We start from the raw sequence: 22,292 nt of genomic DNA, 5'->3' as shown, positions 1-22,292 counted from the left end.
CAGGTTCGAGCCCTGGGCCAGGAAGATCCCACATGTGGCGTAGCAACTAAGCCCATTTGCCACAACTACTGAGCCTGTGCTCTAGAGCCCGCAAGCCACAACTACTGAAGCCCACATGCCACAACTACTGAAGCCCACATGCCACAACTACTGAAGCCCACGCACCTAGAGCCTGTGCTCCGCAACGAGAAGTCACCACAATGAGAGGCCTATGCACCATAATGAAGAGTAGCCCCTGCTTGCCACAACTAGAGAAAGTCCACATGCAGCAACGAAGACCCAATGCAGCCAAAAATCAATCAATCAATAAGTAAATTAAAAAAAAATTAATTGGGACTTCCAGATTCCACCTAGCATTTAGAAAGCTGAAAGTCACTCCCACTCTAGTAACAAGGGGAAAAAACAGGTAATCTACAGAACTATACTTTTCTTGAACCCAGAGAATTAGGATGGCAGGACAACCAACTAGTCTGAAATCTAAGGAAATTGCTTCAAAGCAAGCATGGGCTCACCTTGAATAGGTGTGGGAAAAAGATGGGAACTGCCAAACATTAATAGAATGAAAGAAAAAAATCATATAATCATCTCAACATATGCAGAAAAAGCATTTGAGAGGTTTCAACATTCATTCAGGATAAAAAGTCTCAACAAATTAGGTAGAGAAGGAATGTACCTCAACATAATACAGGCCATATGAGAAGCCAATGGCTAACATTATATTCAACAGTAGAATGCTGAAAACTTTCCCTCCTCACAAGGGTGCCTACTCTCATCACTCTTATTCAACACAGTACTGGAAGTCCTAGCCAAAGCAATCAGGCAAGAAAAAGAAAAAAGTCATCAGAATCGCAAAGAATGAAGTAAAATTGTCTCTATTTGCACATGACATGATTTTATATATAGAAAACCCTAAAAAGTCCACCAAAAGCTGTAGGACCTACTCAGCGAATTCAGTAAAGTTGCAGCATACAAAATTAACACACAAAAATCAGCAGCGTTTCTATACACTAACTATAAATTATCTACAAAAGAAAGAAAACAATCCCATTTACAATACCATCAAAAACAATAAAATACTTAGGAATAAATTTAACCAAGGAAGTGAAACATCTCTACACTGAAAACCACAAGACAATTATGAAAGAAACTGAAGAGGACACAAATAAATGAAAATATATCCTGTGTTCATGAATTGGAAGAATTAATATTGTTAAAATGTCCATGCTACTCAAAACCACCTATAGATTTAATGCAATCCCTATCAAAATTCTAATGGTTTTTTTTTTTTTTTTTTTTTTACAGAAGTAGAACAAATAATCCAAAAATTTATTTGGAACCACTGAAGACCCCAAAGCAATCCTGAGAAAGAACAAAACAGGAGGCATCATACTTGATTTCCAGCTATGGTAATCAAAACAGTATGGTACTCACATAAAAACGGACACAGAGACAAAAGCAACAGAATCAAGAGCCCAGAAATAAACCCATGCATATGTGATCAACTGATCTTTGACAAAGGGGTCACGAATACTTAATGAAAAAAAGACAATCTCTTCAATAAGTGATGCTGGGAAAATTGGGTATTCACTCATAAAAGAATGAAACTAGACCCTTATGCTACACTGCTCACAAAAGTTAGGGTTAGGGTTAACTCAAAATGAATTAAAGATATAAATGTAAGACCTGAAACCATAAAACTCCTAGAAGAAAACATAGAAAAAAGCTCCTTAACGTGGGTCTTGGCAACAATGTTTTGGATATGACATGTAAAGCAAAGGCAACAAAAGCAAAAATCATCTGGGACTATATCAAACTAAAAGCTTCTGCAAGCAAAGAAAGCCATCATAAAAAAGGAAAGGCAACATAGAAAATGCAACAAAATATTTGTAAATCATATATCTGATAAGTAGTTAACATCCAAAATATATAAAGAACTAATACAACTCAATAGCAGAAAGACAAATAATCCAATTTTAAAATGGGCAAAGGATCTAAATAGACATTCTTCCAGAGAAGATATTCAAATGGCCCAGGTACCTAAAATGGCACTCAACATCACTAATCATTAGGGAAATGCAAATCAAAACCACTATGAGATCTCACCTCACACATGTTAAAACAGCTATCACCATAAAGACAACAGACAACAAATGCTGGTGAAGATGTGGAGAAAAGGCAACACTTGATGTTGGTGGCACTGTAGACTGGTACAGCTATTATGGAAAACAGTAAAGAGGTTCCTCAAAAAAATAAAAATTGGACTACCATAGATCCAGCAATTCCACTTCTGAGTGTAAAACCAAAAAAAGGAAAGAAAAGAAACACTGACCTGAAAAGATATCTGCACCCCCATGTTCATTGCAGCATTATTTATAATAACCAAAACATGGAAACAACCTAAGTGTCCCCTGACCAATGAATGGATAAAGAAAATATGGCGTGTGTGTGTATATATATCTATGTATACACACACACACACACACACACACACACACACAATGGAATACTATTCAGCCATAAAAAGAAGGAAATCCTCCCATTTCCAAAAACATGGATGGATCCCAAGGGCACTATACTAAATGAAACAAGACAGAGAAAGACAAATACCATATGATCTCACTTATATATGGAATATAAAAAAATTAAAATCCCAAGCTCATAGTAAGAGGTCAGATTTGTGGTTACCAAAGGCTGGAGGTTAGGGGTGGAGGAATTGGATGAAGGTGGTCAAAAGGTACAAAATTCCAGTTACAGGCGCACCTCAGAGATATTGCGGGTTCAGTTCAGACCCCTGCAATAAAGCAAGTATTGCAGTAAAGCAAATCACATTAATTTTTTTGGTTCCCAGTGCATACAAAAGGTATGTTTACACTATACTGTAGTTTATTAAGCGTGCAATAGCATTATGTCTAAAAAAACAGGGAAAGGGGAAAACCCAAACGTTTCACAAATTATTAAGTACAAGATGCAAGAGACTCCAAGTGTTATCTGGCCCCTCCGTTAGACAGGGGGCATGCATAGGGGTGAGATAATAAATAAAACCTGGGCCAGATCTGGCTCACAATGTAGGCACTGGGTCCACAAACACATCCAGAGGACACTGCCCCAGTCCCTGAATGTATAATTGGAATAGACATGTTGGCAAACACATCGCTTCCTTGGTCTACAGTATAAAACAGCCAGATGGAAGGCTCTAAATCTGCGCTCCCCCATATCCTGGCCAGGATAAATAAAACCAGTATCCCACATGCAGGGAAATGACAGAAATCAGTGCCACCCTTAAAAACCCAAGTATGCAGGGCTGATGGTCCCTACTATACTTCCATTTAATTCACCACTCTGCCGCTACAAAAACCAGAAGGAACGTGGAGGATGACAGTGGACTCCCACAAGCTCAACCAAATAGCCCCAATTCTAGCAGCTCTGCCAGATATGAAACCTTTGCTAGAGCAGGTCAATACTACTTAAGTACACAGCAACTGACCTGGCAAATATATTCTTCTCTATCCTCATTAGGAAAAAAAAGATGGAAAACACTTTGCATTCACACAACAGTACACATTTACATTTACAGTTCTGCCTCAGAGCCATTTGGGCAACCTGCAGAAACCACCCTGGTTCACCCTGGTCCAATGATGTCCTGTTAACAGAACCAGATGAGCAAGAAGAAGTGGAATGTTGAAGGCTTTAATAAGATACATATGCTCCAGAGGGTGGGCAATCTTACAATTCAGGAGCTTTGTCATGTCAATAAATTCTCAGGGGTTCAGTGGTTTGGGTAATGCCCGGACATTGCCCCCAAAGTAAAGAACTTGCACTTCCACCTTGCACTTCCTGAAACAGAAGGAAGCACAACGCCTGGATGGCTTCTTCCGGTTCGGGGGCAGCATATTCCACAACTAGGAATAATGTTCTGATCCATATGCCAGATGAGGAAGGATGCCTGAACACCAGGCTCCTTTGTCAAAGGACCAGCAGGCAAGAAGAGTCATCACCTTAGCAGAGGTAATTAAACTTGAACATCAGAAGAAAGGAGTAGTATTCACAATGGGGACAAGGAGGACTACATTTCGTGTGCAGACGATGCACTTAAGGGTCGCTTGGTGTTCCCTTGTCCAATTTTGACAGTAAATGGACAAGTGTAACAACCCTGGCCTAAGAAGGGCATGATAACCAGGGGTTGAGCCTCCAGGGTTGAGGGCCTGAGTCACATCACCAAGTAAGCCCTGAAGACAAGATGTGCTAGCCAAGGGGAAGGGGAACCTAGAACAGATAGTAGAGGAGGGAGATGATTTGGTTGTGGCCCCAAGGTCAACTACAGCAACAGGAGCCCCCCACGGTCAGCAGGTGCATTCCTTCTGGGAGCATCAGCTTGACTCTAGCCTCTGGCCACCCTTCCATCCACAGGTGTGACCCCTTAGCACTTCGATAAGCCTGTTGCACACTAACCTCCATCTAGGTCTGCTTCCTCTGAAGCCCAACCTACAAGAAATAGTAATGTTTATACCTATATTTCAGGGGTGTCATGTTCCATTAAATAACACATGTCAAGTTGTTTGGACAGTGCTCGACTCATAGAAGGCATTCAATATATAAGCATGAGAAATTGTATCCTAGGGAACAAGATAGATAAGCTTATGTAAACCCCAGGATTATATGTATCTTCTAGATGCCAGGTGAGAGATACATAATTCCTGAGACGCAGAACACAGGAAGCATTGATTTTAGATGTATGCTCAGCCTCACTAGAAGATACTAAGTGGAAACAAAGTTCAGTACTAAAATCCAATTATTTACTATACTATCCCTATTTTCAACTGATTATAGAAGATGTAAAAACTGCAGAATTTGAACTGCATTTGAAAAATAAAGGAACAAATGCTTATTAATACAATATCTTAAAATTCTGGTATATTAATTTTTATTAAAGAACACTAGGGGTCGCTAATGGACCAAGAAAAGCCCATAGGTCCCTCAAAGTTTTGGGAGCTGCATTTTATTTATTTGAAAGGATAAGAATTTAAAGTGCTTTGTAACAAACCACATGCCTTTTCAACTCATCATCCTATTTATTAAATCACCACCCTATCATATTTTAAATTATCTTCATGGTAAAAGATCACATCAGAACAGGATAATTTGATTCCTTTCATGAGTACAATTAGAAATTAAACTTTTGCAAAATTCAATCATGTTTAGATACTGAGCACACACATTTTTAACGTTTCCTATGTGGCACAACCATTTAGCTTCAGCTAAATCTTATTTTCTAATACAAGCGATAATATGTATGCTAATGTTCAAATCAAACTAAGGCCTCATTTAGCATGGTCTTATGTTCGAAGTTGAAGAAAATAGCCAGATATGCAAAGAACTGAGCGTAGATTTGATTTGATCTAGGTAAGCGATCTAGGTAATTACACAGATGGTAATTATGCAGTAAGACTTGTGCTCATGGAAGATACAAAAAAAAGTGAAACGTATAAATTCCTTGGGAGCAACATGAATACGATCTAGTGGTGGTGAAGACACATACAACAGTAAACTATGATACAAGGTAGAAGACGAATGACGGTGCTTGTAATATTCTTGGGAAATCTGGAAAAGGACAGCTGCCTTCCAGCTGCAGGAAGTCAGGAAAGAATTTATGGAGACAGCATTTGAGCTGCACTTTCAAGAATGGGTTGACATGAGCCATGTGAAAATGGGTCAAGGACTCCTCTAGGTACATAGAGAAGAATGAGAAGTGCAAGGCTATAAAGGAAAATAGCAAGTAGCTCACGTGTGAGTCAGGCAAATTAAACTATTTGCAACTCATTTTTGAGCCTCCCCTGCACCGACCCCAGAGTCAAGCACAGCAATTAACCCACTACCTTTATTTTTTTAGTATAATGGGTATTGTTTTTCTCAACTTTAGTGAGACTCCATATCTGGTCCACAAGTATCAACATATGAACAAACAGACCCAACAGTGTGAAATGTGCTAGTTCCAACATGCTTAGCACACACTTGCTGGGTTGATTAATAATTTATATGAAAATTGGTTAAATCTAATCATTAGAATAAAAAGTATAAATTCATTCTTGAACTTGTGATAAATGCACATAAATCTTCCAATTATGGGATTATAAAATAACCTTTAGGGAGTATGTTAGACTATGGTTAATAATCACAACAAACAAGAAATACACCCTATGTCATAGTTAATTTACCAGATCATTCAAATCATCAAAACAAGTATCAGGAAAGAGGGGTGAAGCAACTTTCGACTATGGTGGCATACAGTGAACTGTAATCCTGAAAAAAGAGTATGAAATTGGACAAAACTACAAAACTACTCGTATCAAGGTGCTGGATATCGACTAAGGACAACAAATTGAGAGGCATACTCAACAGGAACTAGAACTTCAGGTAAGATCACGCGTCTTTAACCTTCCAGCCACAGGCTATGGCCACACACACCCCGACCCCGACCCCCAACCCCCTTCCCCAAGAAGTCTGACCAAACCAGGGCTGGCAATGAAAGCCAGTAGCTTTGCCAGAGGGAAATGACTTGATTTGGAGCCAAAAAGTAGCAAATTCAGTAGGAAACAAATGGAAAAACCTACAGCACGAGGCGCCTTTTCCCATTAGAGTGTATTTGCTTTCTGTCGGGGGTATAACAAATTACCACAAACTCAGCAGCTTAAAACACCACAAACTTATTATCTGACAGTTCTGTACTTCAGAAGTCCAAAATGGGTCCCACTGGGCTAGAATCAAGGTGTCAGCAGGGCTACTTTCCTTTCAGAAGCTCTAGAGGAGAACTCATTTCCTTGCTTTTTCTACTTTCCAGAGGCTGCCCACATTCCTTGGTCCCCTTTCTCCATTTTCCAAGCCAGAAACATTGCATCTCTCTGACCATTCTCTCCTAGGCACATCTCCCTCTCATTCTGACTCTTTTTCTGCCTCTCTCTCACACTTTTAAGGACCTCTGTGGTTACACTGAGGCCACCAGATAATCCAGAATAATTTTCCTCTTCTAAGGTCTGCTGATCAGCAACCTCAATTCCATCTGGAACTTTAATTTCCCCTTGTCATGTAAGCTAACACAGCCACAGGCTTTGGGGACTAGGACGAGAATGTCTCTGGAGGGCCATTATTATGCCCACCACATGGGGCAAATGGCAAAACAGCCTGGAAATGAGAGACCCAAAAAAGGACAAGGTAAGCTGCCCATACATTCCTGGCTGACTGTGCAGGAGAAATAGGAGAAGGCCCTGCAGAAAGTAGAAGCAGAAGTGAGAATGGCTGAACTCTGACAGTGCTCCCCAACCTACACACAGATCCATCAGCAGAAGGTAGAAAAGCTCTATGCTTCTGAGTATTCGGGCAAAACCTCTACCCAAATACGGGCTGACCACTAAGCTATGTAGATGCAGGGGTGAACTCTAGGAAATTTAGTCCATTTGGGGTGTCATAACAAAACCACCACAGATTGGGTGGCTTAAACATGATTTACTTCTCACATTTTCGGAGGCCGGGAAGACCAAGATCAAGGCACAACAAGATCTGGTGTCTGGTGAGAGCCTGCTTCCTGGTTCACAGATGGCCATCTTCTCACTGTGTCCTCACATGGCAGAAGGGGCATGAGAGCTCTCTGGGGTCTCCTTTATAAGGGAACTAATTTCATTCTCAAAGGCTCTATCACCATGGCCTAATCACCTCCCAAAGGCCCCATCTCTAATACCATCACTTTGGGATTTGAACATATGCATTTCAGGGGGATGCAAACAGCCAGTACATAAGAGAAACTATGCTAAAACATTAAAACAATTTTTTTTAAAAAAAGAGCAGAGATATCAGTAGGCCAGACACATTCCATATTTCACAGATGAAGCCCAGACAAGTTAATAAAAAATAATAATAATAACCTCAAGGGGAAAAAGTCAGAATTCAGAGTTGCTAAAATTATATTATATACAATGTCTAGTTTTCAAAAAAAACTTGTGAGACAGGCAAAAAAAAGGGAAGTATGACCCACAGTCTGAAAAAAGCAGGTAATAGAAACTGACTTTTAATGGGCCCATAAGTTGAATTTAGCAGATAAGAAGTATAAAGCTATTATAAATATGTCCAAAAAGTTTAATATCCAAAGGGATAAAATACCAAAGAATATTTGTAAAAAACCAGAGAAGGCAGTAAAAGAGGAACTAAGGAACAAAAAACCTGAGACATATAGAAAACAAGTACAAATAGAAGATGTAGATCCAAAGTTATTAACAACTAAATGTGACTAGACTAAACTAAATCAAAAGGGAGAAATTTTCAGATGATAAAAACATACAACTGAATTATATGCTGCCAACAACAAACAGACATTAGATTCAAAGACACAAGGAAGTTGAATGTAAAAGGAGAGGAAAAGACATATAAACAGTAACTATAAGAGAGCTAGATTGGCTATATTAACATAAAACAAAATAAACTTTCTGGTAAGAAATATTACTGAAGGCAAAGAAAGACATTTCATAATGACAAAAAAGGTCAATACACATCAGGAAGGCATATCCCATATAACATATCCCACATAGTCCCACTATAAATGGATATGCACCTAACAGAGCCACAAAATTCATGAAGCGAAATCTGACAAAATTAAAAATATACAATTCAAGAATTCATAGTTTGAGACATCAATACCTCACTCTCAGTATTCGATAAAACAAGCAGAAAATCAGTTAAGGATAAGAGAACTGAACAGCCCCATCACTAACTTAACCTGATTTACATTTATAGAATACTCCACCTCAAAGTAGACTACATTTTTTTCAAGCACTCAATAAACATTCTCCAGGATAGATCAAATGCTATACTGTAAAATAATTCCTAATATATTATAAAAGAATTTAAAATACATTCTTCAAAACACAATTCAAAGTAAGTTACCTGATCACAAGAGAAATTAAATTAGAAATCAACAATGGAAACAAATTTGGTACATCTCCAAATATTTGGCAAACAAGATACTTCTATATATACCTGTGGGTCAAAGAAGAAACCACAAGGAAAATTATAATATTAACAACCTATGCCAACAAATTAGACAACTTAGGTGAAATGGAAAAATATCTAGAAAGAAAATAACCGAAACTGACTCAGGGAGAAGTAGAAACTCGGAACAGATCTATATTAAATAATTAAATTGATTTAGTAATTTAAGATCTTTCCACACAGGAAGTCTAAGCACAGATGGTTTCACTGGTGAATTTTATCAAATATTTAAGGAAGTAATAATCTTTCACAAGCCTTTCGGAAAACAGAAGAGGAAAGAACACTTCTCAACTCATTCTACGAGGCCAGTATTACCCTGTTACCAAAGCCAGACACACACATCTCAAGAAAACTAGAGAACAGTACCTCTCGTGAATACACACCCAAAAAATCCTTAAGAAAATACTAGAATCCAGCAACATATAAAAAGGATTATTAACCAATACCAAGTTGGATTTATACAGGAATGCAAGGTTGGCTTGAAATCTCCAAATTAATGTAATATACCATATTAATAGATTAATAAACAAAAATCACACGATCATCTCAAAAGACAGAGGAAAAACATCTGACACCCATTCACGATTTAAAAAAACAACTCTCAATAGACTAGAAATACAAGAAAGCTTTCTCAACCTAATAAAGGGCATCTAAGAGAAACTTACAACTAATATCATATTTACTGGTTAAAGACTAGATGCTATTCCCCAAAGATCAAAAAATAAGGCAAAGATTTCTGCTCTCATTGTATTTATTCAACACTATACTAGAATCTAGCTAGTAAACAAAGAGGGGAAAAAGGATCCAGATTGGAAAGGAAGAAGTATAATAAATGTCTTTATTTTGCAGATGATATGATCTGGTATATAGAAAATCTTATGGAATCAACAAAAACCTACTAGAACTAAAAAGCAAATTCAGCAAGGACACAAGATAGAAAAGCAACATAAACACTGTCTTTCTATATAATAGCAAAAAGAAATTGAGAACAATTCCATTCAAAATAGCACCAAAAAGAATACAATGCATAGAAGTTTAACAAATGAGATCTGTATACTGAAAACCTCAATACACTGCTGAAAGAAATTAAAGATCTAAATAAATGGAGAGGCATTTGATGCTCACAGACTGGAAGACAATGTTGTTAAAGTGGCATTTCTTCCCAAATTGACCTGCAGGTTCAAGACAACACAATCTCTATCAAAATTCCAACAGGTGTTTTTATAGAAATTAATAGAATAATCTTAAAATTTACATGGAAACACAAACTTTTGACTGACAATAGCCAAAATAATTTTTCAAAAGATCACAGGTTGGAGAACTTACACTACCCAATATCAAAACTTAATTACAGGGAATTCCCTGGCAGTCCAGCGGTTAAGACTCTGTCTGCACTCCCAATGCAGGGGGCCCAGGTTTGACCCCTGGTCAGGGAACTAGATCCCGCATGCTGCAACTAAAGGTCCCGCACACTGCAATGAAGATACCTCATGTGGCAACGAAGACACTGCACGTGGCAACGAAGACCCAGAGCAGCCAAATAAATAAATATTTTTTAAAAAATTAATTACAAAGTAATGTAATAAGACAGTGTGCTTTTGGTGCAAGGATAAAATACAGACCAAAAGAAGCGAACAGAAAGTCCAGAAATAAATCCTTACATTTATGGTCAACTGATTTCCAACAAAGGTGTCAAGGCAATACAATGGGGAAAGAATCTTTCCAATGAACAGTGAATAGATTAAAAAATGTGGTATATCCATACAATGGAATGTCATTCAGCCATAAAAAGAACAAATTACTGATACATGCTACATCATGGATGAACCTTAACAAAATTATACTAAATTTAAAAAGTCAGACACAAATGTTTGTATGATCCCATTTACAAGAAATTTCTAGAAAAAGCAAGTATCTAGATACAGAAAGTAAATCAGCGGTAGCCTGAGGCTTGGCTAGAAGCAGGAAATGAATGCAAACAGGCATGAGGAAACTTTCTGGGGGAATGGAATTGTCCCAAAACTAGATTGTGGTTGTGGTCATACAACTGTGTAAATGTATAAAAAAAAAAAACCCATTGAAATGTACACTTACAGCAGGTGAGTTTCATGCAATGTACATTATTCCCCAATAAAGCTGTTTTAAAAATAAAAAGAAGATGAAGAAGGTGCAGGAGTTCCCCATCCCTGGAGGACACAAGCATAGACTGAATGAGCTCCTATCAGGGACACGAGGGTAGAGTCTCCATGACCTTCGTACTTGACCTCACTGTCCATCACTAAGAGCGTGAGGTCTTTTAACCCAAAATGCTGGTTTATACATTTTTTGTGGCTTTTCGCAGTTGCTATTCCTAGGGTTATAAGGAGAAAACATTTGTGACTGCTCTTCCAAATATTTCACTTGCAAACATTGAACAGAGAATGTTTTTCACCTTTCGTCCTGTAAAGGCAGCCCGATGAAGTGGCGTGTCTCCCATGTCATTTAATACATTTACTTCTGCACCAGCCTAGTAAACATGAAAGTTTTTAGCATCTTCCACATATCAAGAAATATACAAAGGTGAAAACAGTTCCCTAAAAATATATTAAATATTCAAAAAATTAAAATAATTGTTAATATTGACTGGCTGTCACAACTAAAAATAAGTTCAGTTCACAGTAAAACAGTAAGCTTATAGTAAAAATCTACCTGATAGGTAGAAAATAAAAAGCTACTTTTCTTTAAAAATCTATATACCCTTTGCTCTACTTTAGAAACACTCATATTGAAAAAAAAGGAGAACCGTCTCTGAATAAAATAGCACATTTTCTCCACCAATTTAATTTAATGAGTTTAAGGGAAAAAAAAGAAAAAGATGCCACCATTTAAATGGTGGAGGAGCTGGAGGTTTAAGGGCCACCTTAGCTCCTGGATTTTCAGGTTTGGGGCCACCAGATCAATTTTAAGATGAAACCCAATTTCAGAAATATCAGTATGTGTGAAAAATTATTCATCACAGAATTGAGAAATATGAGTTCTTAAGTTACAGCATGCTCACTAAGAGAGTCTGACATTATTTTTTAATTACAAAGGATGTGCTTTGGTCATTTTTTTAACTATGCTCAAAAAACAACATAGTATCTTCATTAATTCATATGTCCATTTTTGCAACTCTAAAAAGTCAATGATGTAAAAATCAAATGACTGAAAAAACAGAATTTTAATTAGTCAGGCTACCCTAATTCATGTATTTAGCCAAGAACAATTAAGTGATTAGCAACTTCTTTGAACAGGCCATTATGCATCATGGCCCAGACGGCTTTTCCAAGATGTTTATAATTTCCATAATAGCCATATTTTATTTATTTAAAAATTAAAGCCACACATATACCTTTAACAGATCCTGGACCACTTGTCTATGTCCAAAATAGCAGGCCAGATGAAGCGGTGTCCAGCCCAAATTAGACTTACTTCTTCCTAAAAAAAAATGAAAGAGGTATTTTTAGATGTTCCTGAGGTAAGTGAATAAAATAATTTCTCCTTCATACTCTGCTCCAACACATTGGCCGGTGGCTCCCTTTCACACTGCACTGCTGATGAGTGAGAGGCAGGAGACATGACACTGTAATACATGTTCCGAGTGAGATGGGTCAGAACTCACAGGACCCAGATTCTGCGGCCACCTTCCTAACTCGATGTCCTCACTCTTAACAGGGTGGAAGGAGACTTGATGGGGGTTACATTCAAACTGGCCTGCTGCTCTATGGTGCCGAGTGAGTGTCTAACCACCCTGCCATCAGCAAACGAACACGTGGGTCTCTTGGCACAGCATTTCCTGAAAAGCACCTCTCGTTGAAAACCTGCCCCATGTCAGGAGAGTGGACAGAAAGGGGAACTGGGAACCAATCTTTCCTGCACCGTTTAGCAAGCTGTCGGCGCTGCGGGCGGTGACTGAAAACGGAGCCTTAACTTCAGATAAAATCACAGGTAATGAGGATAAGTGTTACCAGCATGGGAGAGTCCAACTAGATAACAAGAACCCAAATTAAAAGCAACGAAATGTCAGATCCCAGCTGAGGAGAGGTATAAAACAACTGAGCATGGTGAAAACGAGCTACATTAATTCAATTTAGGAAAAAAAAAAATAGGGCATTATAGCTTAGACCTGAGAGAGCTTCAGAAGATCTCCAAAATTCCAAATGAAGCTTGAGAGAATACAGCCTATGAAAGCCACGAAAGCCCACCACCGCCCTAGAGGGTCTCCCGAAGCCCAGCAGCAGGCTGCCCGGCCCTCGCCGGGAGGAGGTGGAGGTTAACGGCTGCCCTCGGCTCCTGGATTTCAGGTTTGGGGCCAACAGAAAGCCCGCCACCAGCCTCAGTGTACCCAGAACAGGGCTCTAACAGCTCCCAGAGGGACTGTCACCTCCAACAGTGTCCCTGTGACTGTTTGCCACTTACCAAACTCCCATAACTGTTCCCTCTCAAATGGGTGCCCTCTGGAACCCCTAATTCCACAGGCAATACGTCCTAGAGCCATGGTCTATTGCATGGAACATTTCTCTTTACCCTCTGTCCTTAACCTAGCTCTTACTGATGACAATGATTCTCCTTTATCCCTCGGGGGGAGGCTCCCCCATTCCCACACCCCCACTGGTCCTCATGGCACAGAGCCACGTGAATTTCCACGTCAAAACCCAACATGGTCTTTGGTCAATGACCTCTCTCGTGTTACAACCCCTCCTCTGAGGCTTCTGACATTAAGCACCGCTACCCGCCCTGCAAATGCTTTCTCTGCCACCATCTACCGGCCTCCAGTGGCTCACCCCTCACCAGTTAACTCTGGGCAGCAGTCTTTCTCCCTGCGGCAAATCCTGCCACCATCCTAGGGGTGACTACTACGAGCCAGTATCCTGGTGTCTCCGACTCTCAGCTTCCCTCACTTCCCCGCAAACCTGGCCTCTGCTCCACGTGGGGTACCCAACCCCAGGGCCAGAGTCTGGATGTCATCATCACGTCTGAACTCAGGAACACAGAAAGCCCACTTTCCCACAGAGTGCCCACTTTCCCACTTCCTCACACAGGCAAACCCCCAGACTTGCTCTTCAACTGAACTGACCCTCCAGTTCTTTAATCGCTTTCCCTCTATGTAAATACCCCCACCATCTTCACTTCCTTCGGTAAATCCAGCATATATTTCTTGGTCCCTCACTTCAACATTTCTTTGCCAATATCTTCAATATCCTATCTTTGTCACAGCAGCCTAGAAAAACCCCGAAGCCTCATAAACACACTAGCTCAATTTTTTCTATAACCACACCCAGGTTGCTAACAGGGGTGGAAGAAAAATAACAAAACCTTGTGGATTCATGGCTCCATAAAGTCAGGATCTCATACTTCAGCAAAGCCTTCACTGCTGCCCGGCAATCCTTCCCACACTGCCGTTCAGGTGTCCCTCCTATGTTCCAGCACAGGTATTTCAATCCTCACCACTCCCCTCAAGCCTCTTACCCAGACACCTGCCTCTTAGCAAATGATCTGATCTCTTAGCTTCACAAAGAAAAGAGAAGCTTTCATAGGATTCCCTGGGCTTCCTGGCACCAAATCCACCCCATACCTCTACCCACAGGCACCCATCCTTCCTCCTGAGGCCTCAGAATAATCACGCTTCCTGGATCCCGGATCCCATGCCCCCCTGCTTCCCAAGTACTCCTTTTCCTCCTCATCTTCAACCTCTCCCTCTTTAGTTGGGAATAGGAAGGAGCAGGTGAGGATTTGCGTCTTGTCCACCTAACAAGCAAAGGCACCCAACCCCCCCTCTCTGGTCCCAGGCGCCCTCCAGCCCTCGTCCTCCTCACGCTCCTCCCCTCCCCTCCCCCAGTCTTCACGCTTCCCACCTCGCGTTCCCTCCCATCAGCTACCCACCCACTGGGTTCATTTCCCACTGCATCACTAAAACTGTCCTCAACTTTTACCAATAAATGGTGTCACTGGATCCCAGGGGCACTTTTCAGCAGCCAGTGCACCGCGTCACTGAACGGCATCTGACAGCCCAGGCCAAGAGCCTCCACAGCCCTGCACTTCTTCCCAGGGCTCTGTGGAAACTCCACTTTCTCTGATTATCCTTCATTACTAGAATCTCCAATAATGACACCTCTTGGCCCTTTCTCACTGCTTTGTTTATAGGCTCTTCACTTCAAAATCCGTATTTCCATTTCCAACTCTCTACTATTCACCTCCATTTGGACGATACAAGAATATCTTATGCTCAGGAGGTACAAAGCTGAACTCACTTACCTTACACATACACATGTGCACAGAAAAAACACCTGTTCCCCCTCCCACATCGTTTTCACAATGAACTGCCCCATTATTCACCTCTCTTCTCAAGTCAGAAATAAGCACCACTCGTCTGCCTTTCTCCTTTTCACCCCTGCCCAACTTAATCAGTCCTATCAATTCTACCTCCTAAATGTTAACTATGCCTACTTTTCACCATTCCCATTGCTTCTACTCCCATTTAACCACAACAGTCTCCTCTGAGCTGCTGCTTCTGAACGGGTCTCCTCACCATCTAGTGTTTCCACATGGGATTCTGAATCAAGGAGTCAATTTACAGAATCCTAAATAATTCTTAAAATACTCCAAATACCAGTAAAAATGTTAAAAAAAAAAAAAAAAGGGGGCCATACTCTACAAGTTCTTGATAATCTTTAATAATTAAAACTACTTTTTAATTTCACTTTGGTAAATAATGTCGCAGAGATACTTTCCCCATCAACAAATCAGTATCTACATAAAAAAATAAATAAGCAAATGAGCTATTAAGTCATGAAAATATAATGCTCCAAGTATCCTTTATACTCTTTATAACTTATTATGGACACCCAAAATTTTTTTATCAATAAGAAATATCAAGTTTAGAAATATTTACAGAAAACTGTACCCTATACTGAATATTAAACACTGGGAAACACCAGCAGATGTTACAGGTAATACACTCAAGTAACTTCCCATGCAGACCTTCCAGCAAAGCAACAGGACAGCACTACACAAAATCATATGTTGAGGGCTTCCCTAGTGGCGCAGTGGTTGAGAGTCCGCCTGCCGATGCAGGGGACATGGGTTCGTGCCCTGGTCCGGGAAGATCCCACATGCCACGGAGCGGCTGGGCCCGTGGGCCATGGCCGCTGGGCCTGCGCGTCTCGAGCCTGTGCTGTGCAATGGGAGAGGCCACAACAGTGAGAGGCCCGCGTACCACAAAAAAAAAAAAAAAAAATCATGTGTTGATGTTGCCAAAATAAGCTCTTATTTTGCTTTCAAAAACTTATCTTTTAGATCACTCATAGAATTTATACAAAGCATGCTATGCGTATAAACATATTAGTATTTATTTCATTTGCAAGAATGTCTCGCCATTAGCAACAGATGGGACCATGAACACACACTCATAACAGCAACAGCTACAAGCAAAACTGCCCAATTAGCTCTTCCTTTGTGCCCCTAGCCTAGAAGTGTTGACCTTAACCTTCAAATGCACGTCAGCGCTTCCCTCTCTCCCTTAAACTTGACATTAGTGGATTCCTCCCAACCAGTAACATCTCTATGTTGATTGTTGAGCTCTAATTCTTGCAGAAGAATTATACTACACTTTACCATTTTCTCAATTTCTCAGGGTTTGGAAAAACAAAATGAGATAGAAAAGAAAACCAAGAAATGCCAGGCACAGTGATTCCCATGTGGAGACACTCACTCACCCGGCCCCAGCCCTCCCCACTCACTTCTGTTGGGTGAACTCACATCACCTGATTACGTTGTTCCTCTACATAAACCCTTCAAATTGCCCTTAAGACAAGTCTGACTGACAGGTATAATGAGGGTGAAATTTTGAAAAAGCAGTAACATCTGTCTCTCAGTTTTACATTTCCAAGTAGGTGACTCTCCACTAACTAGCCTGAGGCAACCATGGGTGAGGCGCGGTGGTTGGTAGAAAGTAAAGGGCTGCTGAAGATCATCAAACCAGGCATGTTTCTGGCATTCGAAACAGAATCCCAAGGTAAAGATTAAGAACGAGGTTTCTGTTGAAGGATGAGAAGGATTTTTAGAATTCCTTTAGCATTCCAAGAACCGACTCAGACTGTAATTTCTGGACAACTCAGAGCGTGGTTTCTTCACTGCTACAAAGATAATACTCCTTCCACACGGAGGGTGAGGCCATGAAGTTTGCTGCTCTGTGACAGGAGAATGTGACACAGCAGAACAAAATACCCGTCAGTGACAGAGGGCTGTGGGAGAGGAAAAGACGTAAAACGGGGCATGTGGCTCCTGACTCTAAGCCCGGAGAGTGAGATAAGTCGAGGGCACACTGAGAACAGGCAGTGGCATGTAGGATGCTAGGAAAAGGTCCCCTACCAGGCCACCTAGCCTAGCACCAACCTGCACGGTGGCCACGTCAAAGTAAACTCAGTAGTGCAGGCAGCGGGAAGGCCAAATGTTGGCTACCTAGAGCTGCTCCGAGCCCCCATGGGTCACTCAACACCCCCAAGGTCACACCCACAGGAGTGTGGCGGAGGTGAACCAGCAAGCCTAGGCCACGTGCCACAGGGAGACATGAGAGGTTCAGGGTGACACAAAGCCAACAAGAGCCAGGATGAGACTCCCAACACAGCCAAGGAGCACCACCTGTGCTTAGGAAAAACCTGCATTTGACTCTGAGTTTTACTTCAGCTACAAATGCTTCAGGGGCACTAGGAAGACAGGTTACCAAGGAACCAAAGCCCGTCCACACAGAACAAGGCTCGCCTTTACATTTACAGGCCACCTCAGGTGAGATGGGGAAAACACAGGTGAGAGGCTCTGGGAGGCCAATCATTTATCAAAAAAGCTACTGAAATGGAGGGACCCAAAGACTTATACTTAGTCCTCCAAACTCCCAAAATGAGAAGGCGCTTGTTGAAATATCAGAGCCAATTTAGAAAATAAAGCCTATTTCTCTGCAGCCCTGAGTTTAATATACTTGTAACCTTGCTACACAAGGCACATTGTGATTTGGCTGCTACCTACCCACCTAGCCTTATCCCTCACCCCTCCTGCCTGCAAAAGCCCTTGCCATCTGGGCTGCTTCTCACCTCAGGACCTTGGCATATGACGTTTCTTCTGCCTTGACCCCCTTTCTTCTCTATTTTTACTTGGTTAAGTCTACGTACTCTTCATATATCACCTTAGAATAATTTCCTCCAAGAAGCTAATCCTTCGAGTTCCAGTTACATACTTCTTATATGTTCCCTAACACCCTGCACTTCATAGCTTCCATATTCTGTACATATTGAGCAATGCAGACTAGTTTGAGCTAGTAATCTACTAATCTTAGTGAGGGTAGGATCCTGTCTGACAATATTTCTAAGGTACTTCACACGCTTCGCCTACAACGTCTTCGAGAAAAAGAAATTATCATAGCATGCATCCTGTGGACTCGGGGGTCACCCTTGTAGTTCATAAGGTTTAGGACCCATGACAATATTAAGACTGGATCTCAATTTCTCTGACTTAGAGGGGAGGAGAAGAGAGTATCCACTCTTATGGGGGTTCTTCCTAGGATAAGAGATGAAAATTTATTTCAAGTTCAGAAAGATTAGTGCTAAATAAATGATAAAGTAGTGCATACTCATAAGAAAAAGCTAAAAAATCCATTCAAAGGTTACCTTTGCAGTTAATGTCAGCAGTTACTTCATTCCTTTCCATGGTTTCCAATAACTGTCTTACTTCTTCAGCGTTGCCGTTTCTGGCATGATGGAGAAGCTGTTGCTCTGCTTCTGTGCTCATTTCTAGATTTAAAAAATAATAACACTGCTATTATCGAAGAACATATATTAGCTTTTGGATATTATCTAACATAAAAGGGAAAAAAATCATCTTCATTCTGCAGCTAATAAGATAGACACAAGAACTGATTAAATGAATCAGCTGCAGGGCCAAAACTTGACCTTGAGACTCCGTGCCCTTTGTATTATTACTGAAGAAGTGCACTGGACATCTGGGCAAGTTTCTTACTCTCTCAAAGCTTCCGTTTCCTCACCTGCAAAATACAATCAACCTCATGACCTGCTGTAAGACTGTGTCTATGAAAGGTATTTTTTAAATAGTTATTAGTACAACATCAATAACCAGATATAAAGTTAAAATACGGCAATTCAGCAGTTTGTATAGAAATATAAGGCTGAAATGTAAATTAACACAATGTAAGAAACTTGTGAGAAAATAAATTACAGATAAGGATCCTGGAGCTATGATACTTAGAAATAAACTCTCATATTTTCTTCCCAAGCCTCAAGCCAACTATAAAGGACTACAACCAAATTTAAAGCATTGATGTCAAAACGTTATGAACAGCAATTCCCAGAAAAAATACAAATGTCTTTCATACTAATAATCAGTTAAATGCAAATAAATCAAACACAATGATATTTTTTTGCCTACCTGATTAGCAAAAATAAAAAAATTAAACACACCAAATGCTGGAATTAACAGAAAATGTGCACTCCAGTAAACTAATAATATTATGCATATTATATATTGTAATAACATTCACACAATCCTTCATATGTTGCAGAGGGAGAGGCAACAATTTGACAATGATATTTCTATTGTCCTATCTTCAAGTTCACTGATTCTTCTGCCTGCTCAAATCTGCTTTTGAATCCCTCAAGTGAATTTTTCATTTCAGTTATTGTACTTTTCAGCTGCAAAATACACCGAGGGTTCCAGGAGATAGCCAAGTAACAAATACCAGGGATCTTCTCCCCACCTACACAACAACTGCACTGGCCGACTCTGTCTGAGGTAACTAACAATTCTTTGGAACTCTGGAACCTCCAGAAGGCTTGCAACTGCCAGGGAAGACTTGGAAGCTAAATGTGGTTAATTTCAGCTCTTGGGGTAGCAGCTCCCTACCCCCACCTCCAGCCACTCAGCAGGCACCTGTGCATGTGCTTCTGGAGCAGCTTGCTGGAGCCCGCCATCGGCAAAAAGGACCCTGTCCTCCAAATACTGGGGTGGCAGGCTCTGATCACTGATTGCTGCTTCTGACCACAGAAATGCAGACAAAGAAGTGGGCAGCCATTGTTGTTGCACCGGCACCCTTGCTGCAAGCCTCTCCGGTGGCCTGGACTGCCAGAGGATTTAAAGGGCCAGCAACCTTTTTCCCCCCTCTTCTTTTTTTCTGTTTTCCTGCTTAAATTTCCCCTTAATTTCCCTCTTTTAAAGACTAGGACATTCACAAACAACTGCATATATGGGGAAAATTACAATGTGACTGTTTATGCCCACCAAAGTCTCAAAAAAGACATCAGACAACCTTAAGTTTAGGCTGGCCCTCAGCAGAAAGGCAGTCTACAACAATCAAAAACAAACAAAAAGACAAAAAATTAGCAAACCCCGAGGAAGAGGAGTATTTGATTTCTAGAGTTACTACATTAGATTCAAATGTCCAGTTTTCAGCAGCCAAAAAAAAAAAAAAAACCACAAGGCGTATAAAGAAAACAGGAAAGCAGGGCCCCTTCAAAGGAAAAAAATAAATCAACAGAAACTGTCCCTGAAAAAGAACTGATGGCAGATATTCTAGACAAAGACTTCAAAAAATGTCTTAAAAATGCTCAAAGAACTAAATGAATATATGGAGAAAGTCAAGAAAATGTATGAACAAACTTAAAATAAAGAGATAGAAAGCCTAGGGAATTCCCTGGTGGTCCAGTGGTTAGGACTCCACGCTTTCACTGCCCAGGGCTCAGGTTTAATCCCTGGTTGGGAAACTAAGATCCCACAAGTGCACGGTATGCCCTCCAAAAAAAAAAAATAATGCATGGCTAGATTGCATATAATTTCTTAGATTGTAAATATGTCTATATTTTCTTGAATTTCAGAAGGAAATTTTTTTAATAACAATTTTTCCCCTGAATTTTGTTTAGACAGAACAATGGTGAAAGTATTCTTTAGCTGTGGGTGGAGAAAATAAGAGAATAAAAGCCTAAAAGGAAACCAAAAAGAAATTTTGCAGCTGAAAAGTACAATAACTGAAATGAAAAATTCACTTGAGGGATTCAAAAGCAGATTTGAGCAGGCAGAAGAATCAGTGAACTTGAAGATAGGACAATAGAAATATCATTTTCCTGCCTTTTTTTTTTTTTTTTGCAGTACGCAGGCCTCTCACTGTTGTGGCCTCTCCCGTTGCAGAGCACAGGCTCCGGACGCGCAGGCTCAGCGGCCATGGCTCACGGGCCCAGCCGCTCCGTGGCATGTGGGATCTTCCCGGACCAGGGCAGGAACCCATGTCCCCTGCATCGGCAGGCGGACTCTCAACCACTGCGCCACCAGGGAAGCCCTCTCTTCCTGCTTTTTAAGAATGAATCAAAGAACATTTGAAGTAAGTATCTTCAGAACATACTAGAAATTGTTTATTATTACCTTGGGTTCTCACTACTTTGGGTTTACAGGAAAAAAAATTTTTTTTAAGTTTTTCAACTTCTGTAAAATAAATATGAAGAGGGTAAAATTAAATCTATTATCTACTTGAACAGTTCATTATAATATCATATTAACCACGACAGCTGCTCATTAGTGCTGCAATTGGAATTAAGAGTTATTCAAAGGTTTGCTGAGTACCCAGCAGTACAGAGACTGCTACAGGCACTGGAGGTATGATGATGGACAATACAGTCCCTGTCCCCCAGACAGGGCAAACATGCACACAATCATACCAAATGTGCCAAGTACAGTAATGAACAAGGGACGGTGGCTGTACAGAGGACAAAGGGAATGATTAGCCCTTTACCTGCATTAGTATGGGAAGGAATCACAGAGAAAGTGAAATTTAAGCAGGGACTTGAAAAATGAGGTCACCAAGACCAGCAGGATGAAGAAGGTTTCCAACCCTGATGGACAACCGTTACACCAGAAACAATCTTGGTTGAAGATGTGATTCCATTTGGTCGTCGTGAGTTTGAGATTCCTGTGGGAAACAGAGAGGGAGATGTCCAATAAGCAATCAGCTAATACCAGCCTGAGCAAAAGAAAGTTTAGGCTTGGGCTTCCCTGGTGGCGCAGTGGTTGAGAGTCTACCTGCCGATGCAGGGGACACGGGTTCGTGCCCCAGTCCGGGAAGATCCCACATGCCGCGGAGCGGCTGGGCCCGTGAGCCATGGCCGCTGAGCCTGCGCGTCCAGAGCCTGTGCTCCGTCCACAACGGGAGAGGCCACAGCAGTGAGGGGCCCGCGTACCGCAAAAAAAAA

At 40.8% G+C, this 22,292-nt stretch overlaps 1 protein-coding gene across 4 annotated transcripts in view; it reads right to left on the bottom strand.

Moving 5' to 3' along the window:
- OSBPL1A (oxysterol binding protein like 1A) overlaps window positions 1-22,292 on the bottom strand; it is a 216,257-nt gene that overhangs the window by 184,961 nt on the left and 9,004 nt on the right. For 3 of the 4 annotated variants that reach the window (XM_024757869.1, XM_024757867.1, XM_024757870.1), the window contains exons 2-5: window positions 21,836-22,012; window positions 18,711-18,833; window positions 12,404-12,489; window positions 11,465-11,539 (exon numbers count right to left, since the gene is read on the bottom strand). In XM_024757869.1, coding sequence (XP_024613637.1) covers window positions 11,465-11,539; window positions 12,404-12,489; window positions 18,711-18,831 — 282 coding nt within the window. In that variant the 5' untranslated portion in view covers window positions 18,832-18,833; window positions 21,836-22,012. Of the gene's footprint in view, window positions 1-11,464; window positions 11,540-12,403; window positions 12,490-18,710; window positions 18,834-21,835; window positions 22,013-22,122; window positions 22,186-22,292 lie in introns of those variants that run through there. The other variant, XM_024757868.1, reaches the window with a different exon arrangement.

This window comes from Neophocaena asiaeorientalis, unplaced genomic scaffold (genome assembly GCF_003031525.2).
Source record: "Neophocaena asiaeorientalis asiaeorientalis breed wild unplaced genomic scaffold, Neophocaena_asiaeorientalis_V1.1 scaffold142, whole genome shotgun sequence".
In the NCBI taxonomy this organism is placed as follows: Eukaryota; Metazoa; Chordata; class Mammalia; order Artiodactyla; family Phocoenidae; genus Neophocaena; species Neophocaena asiaeorientalis.
This window is presented reverse-complemented; position numbering and strand designations above follow the sequence as displayed.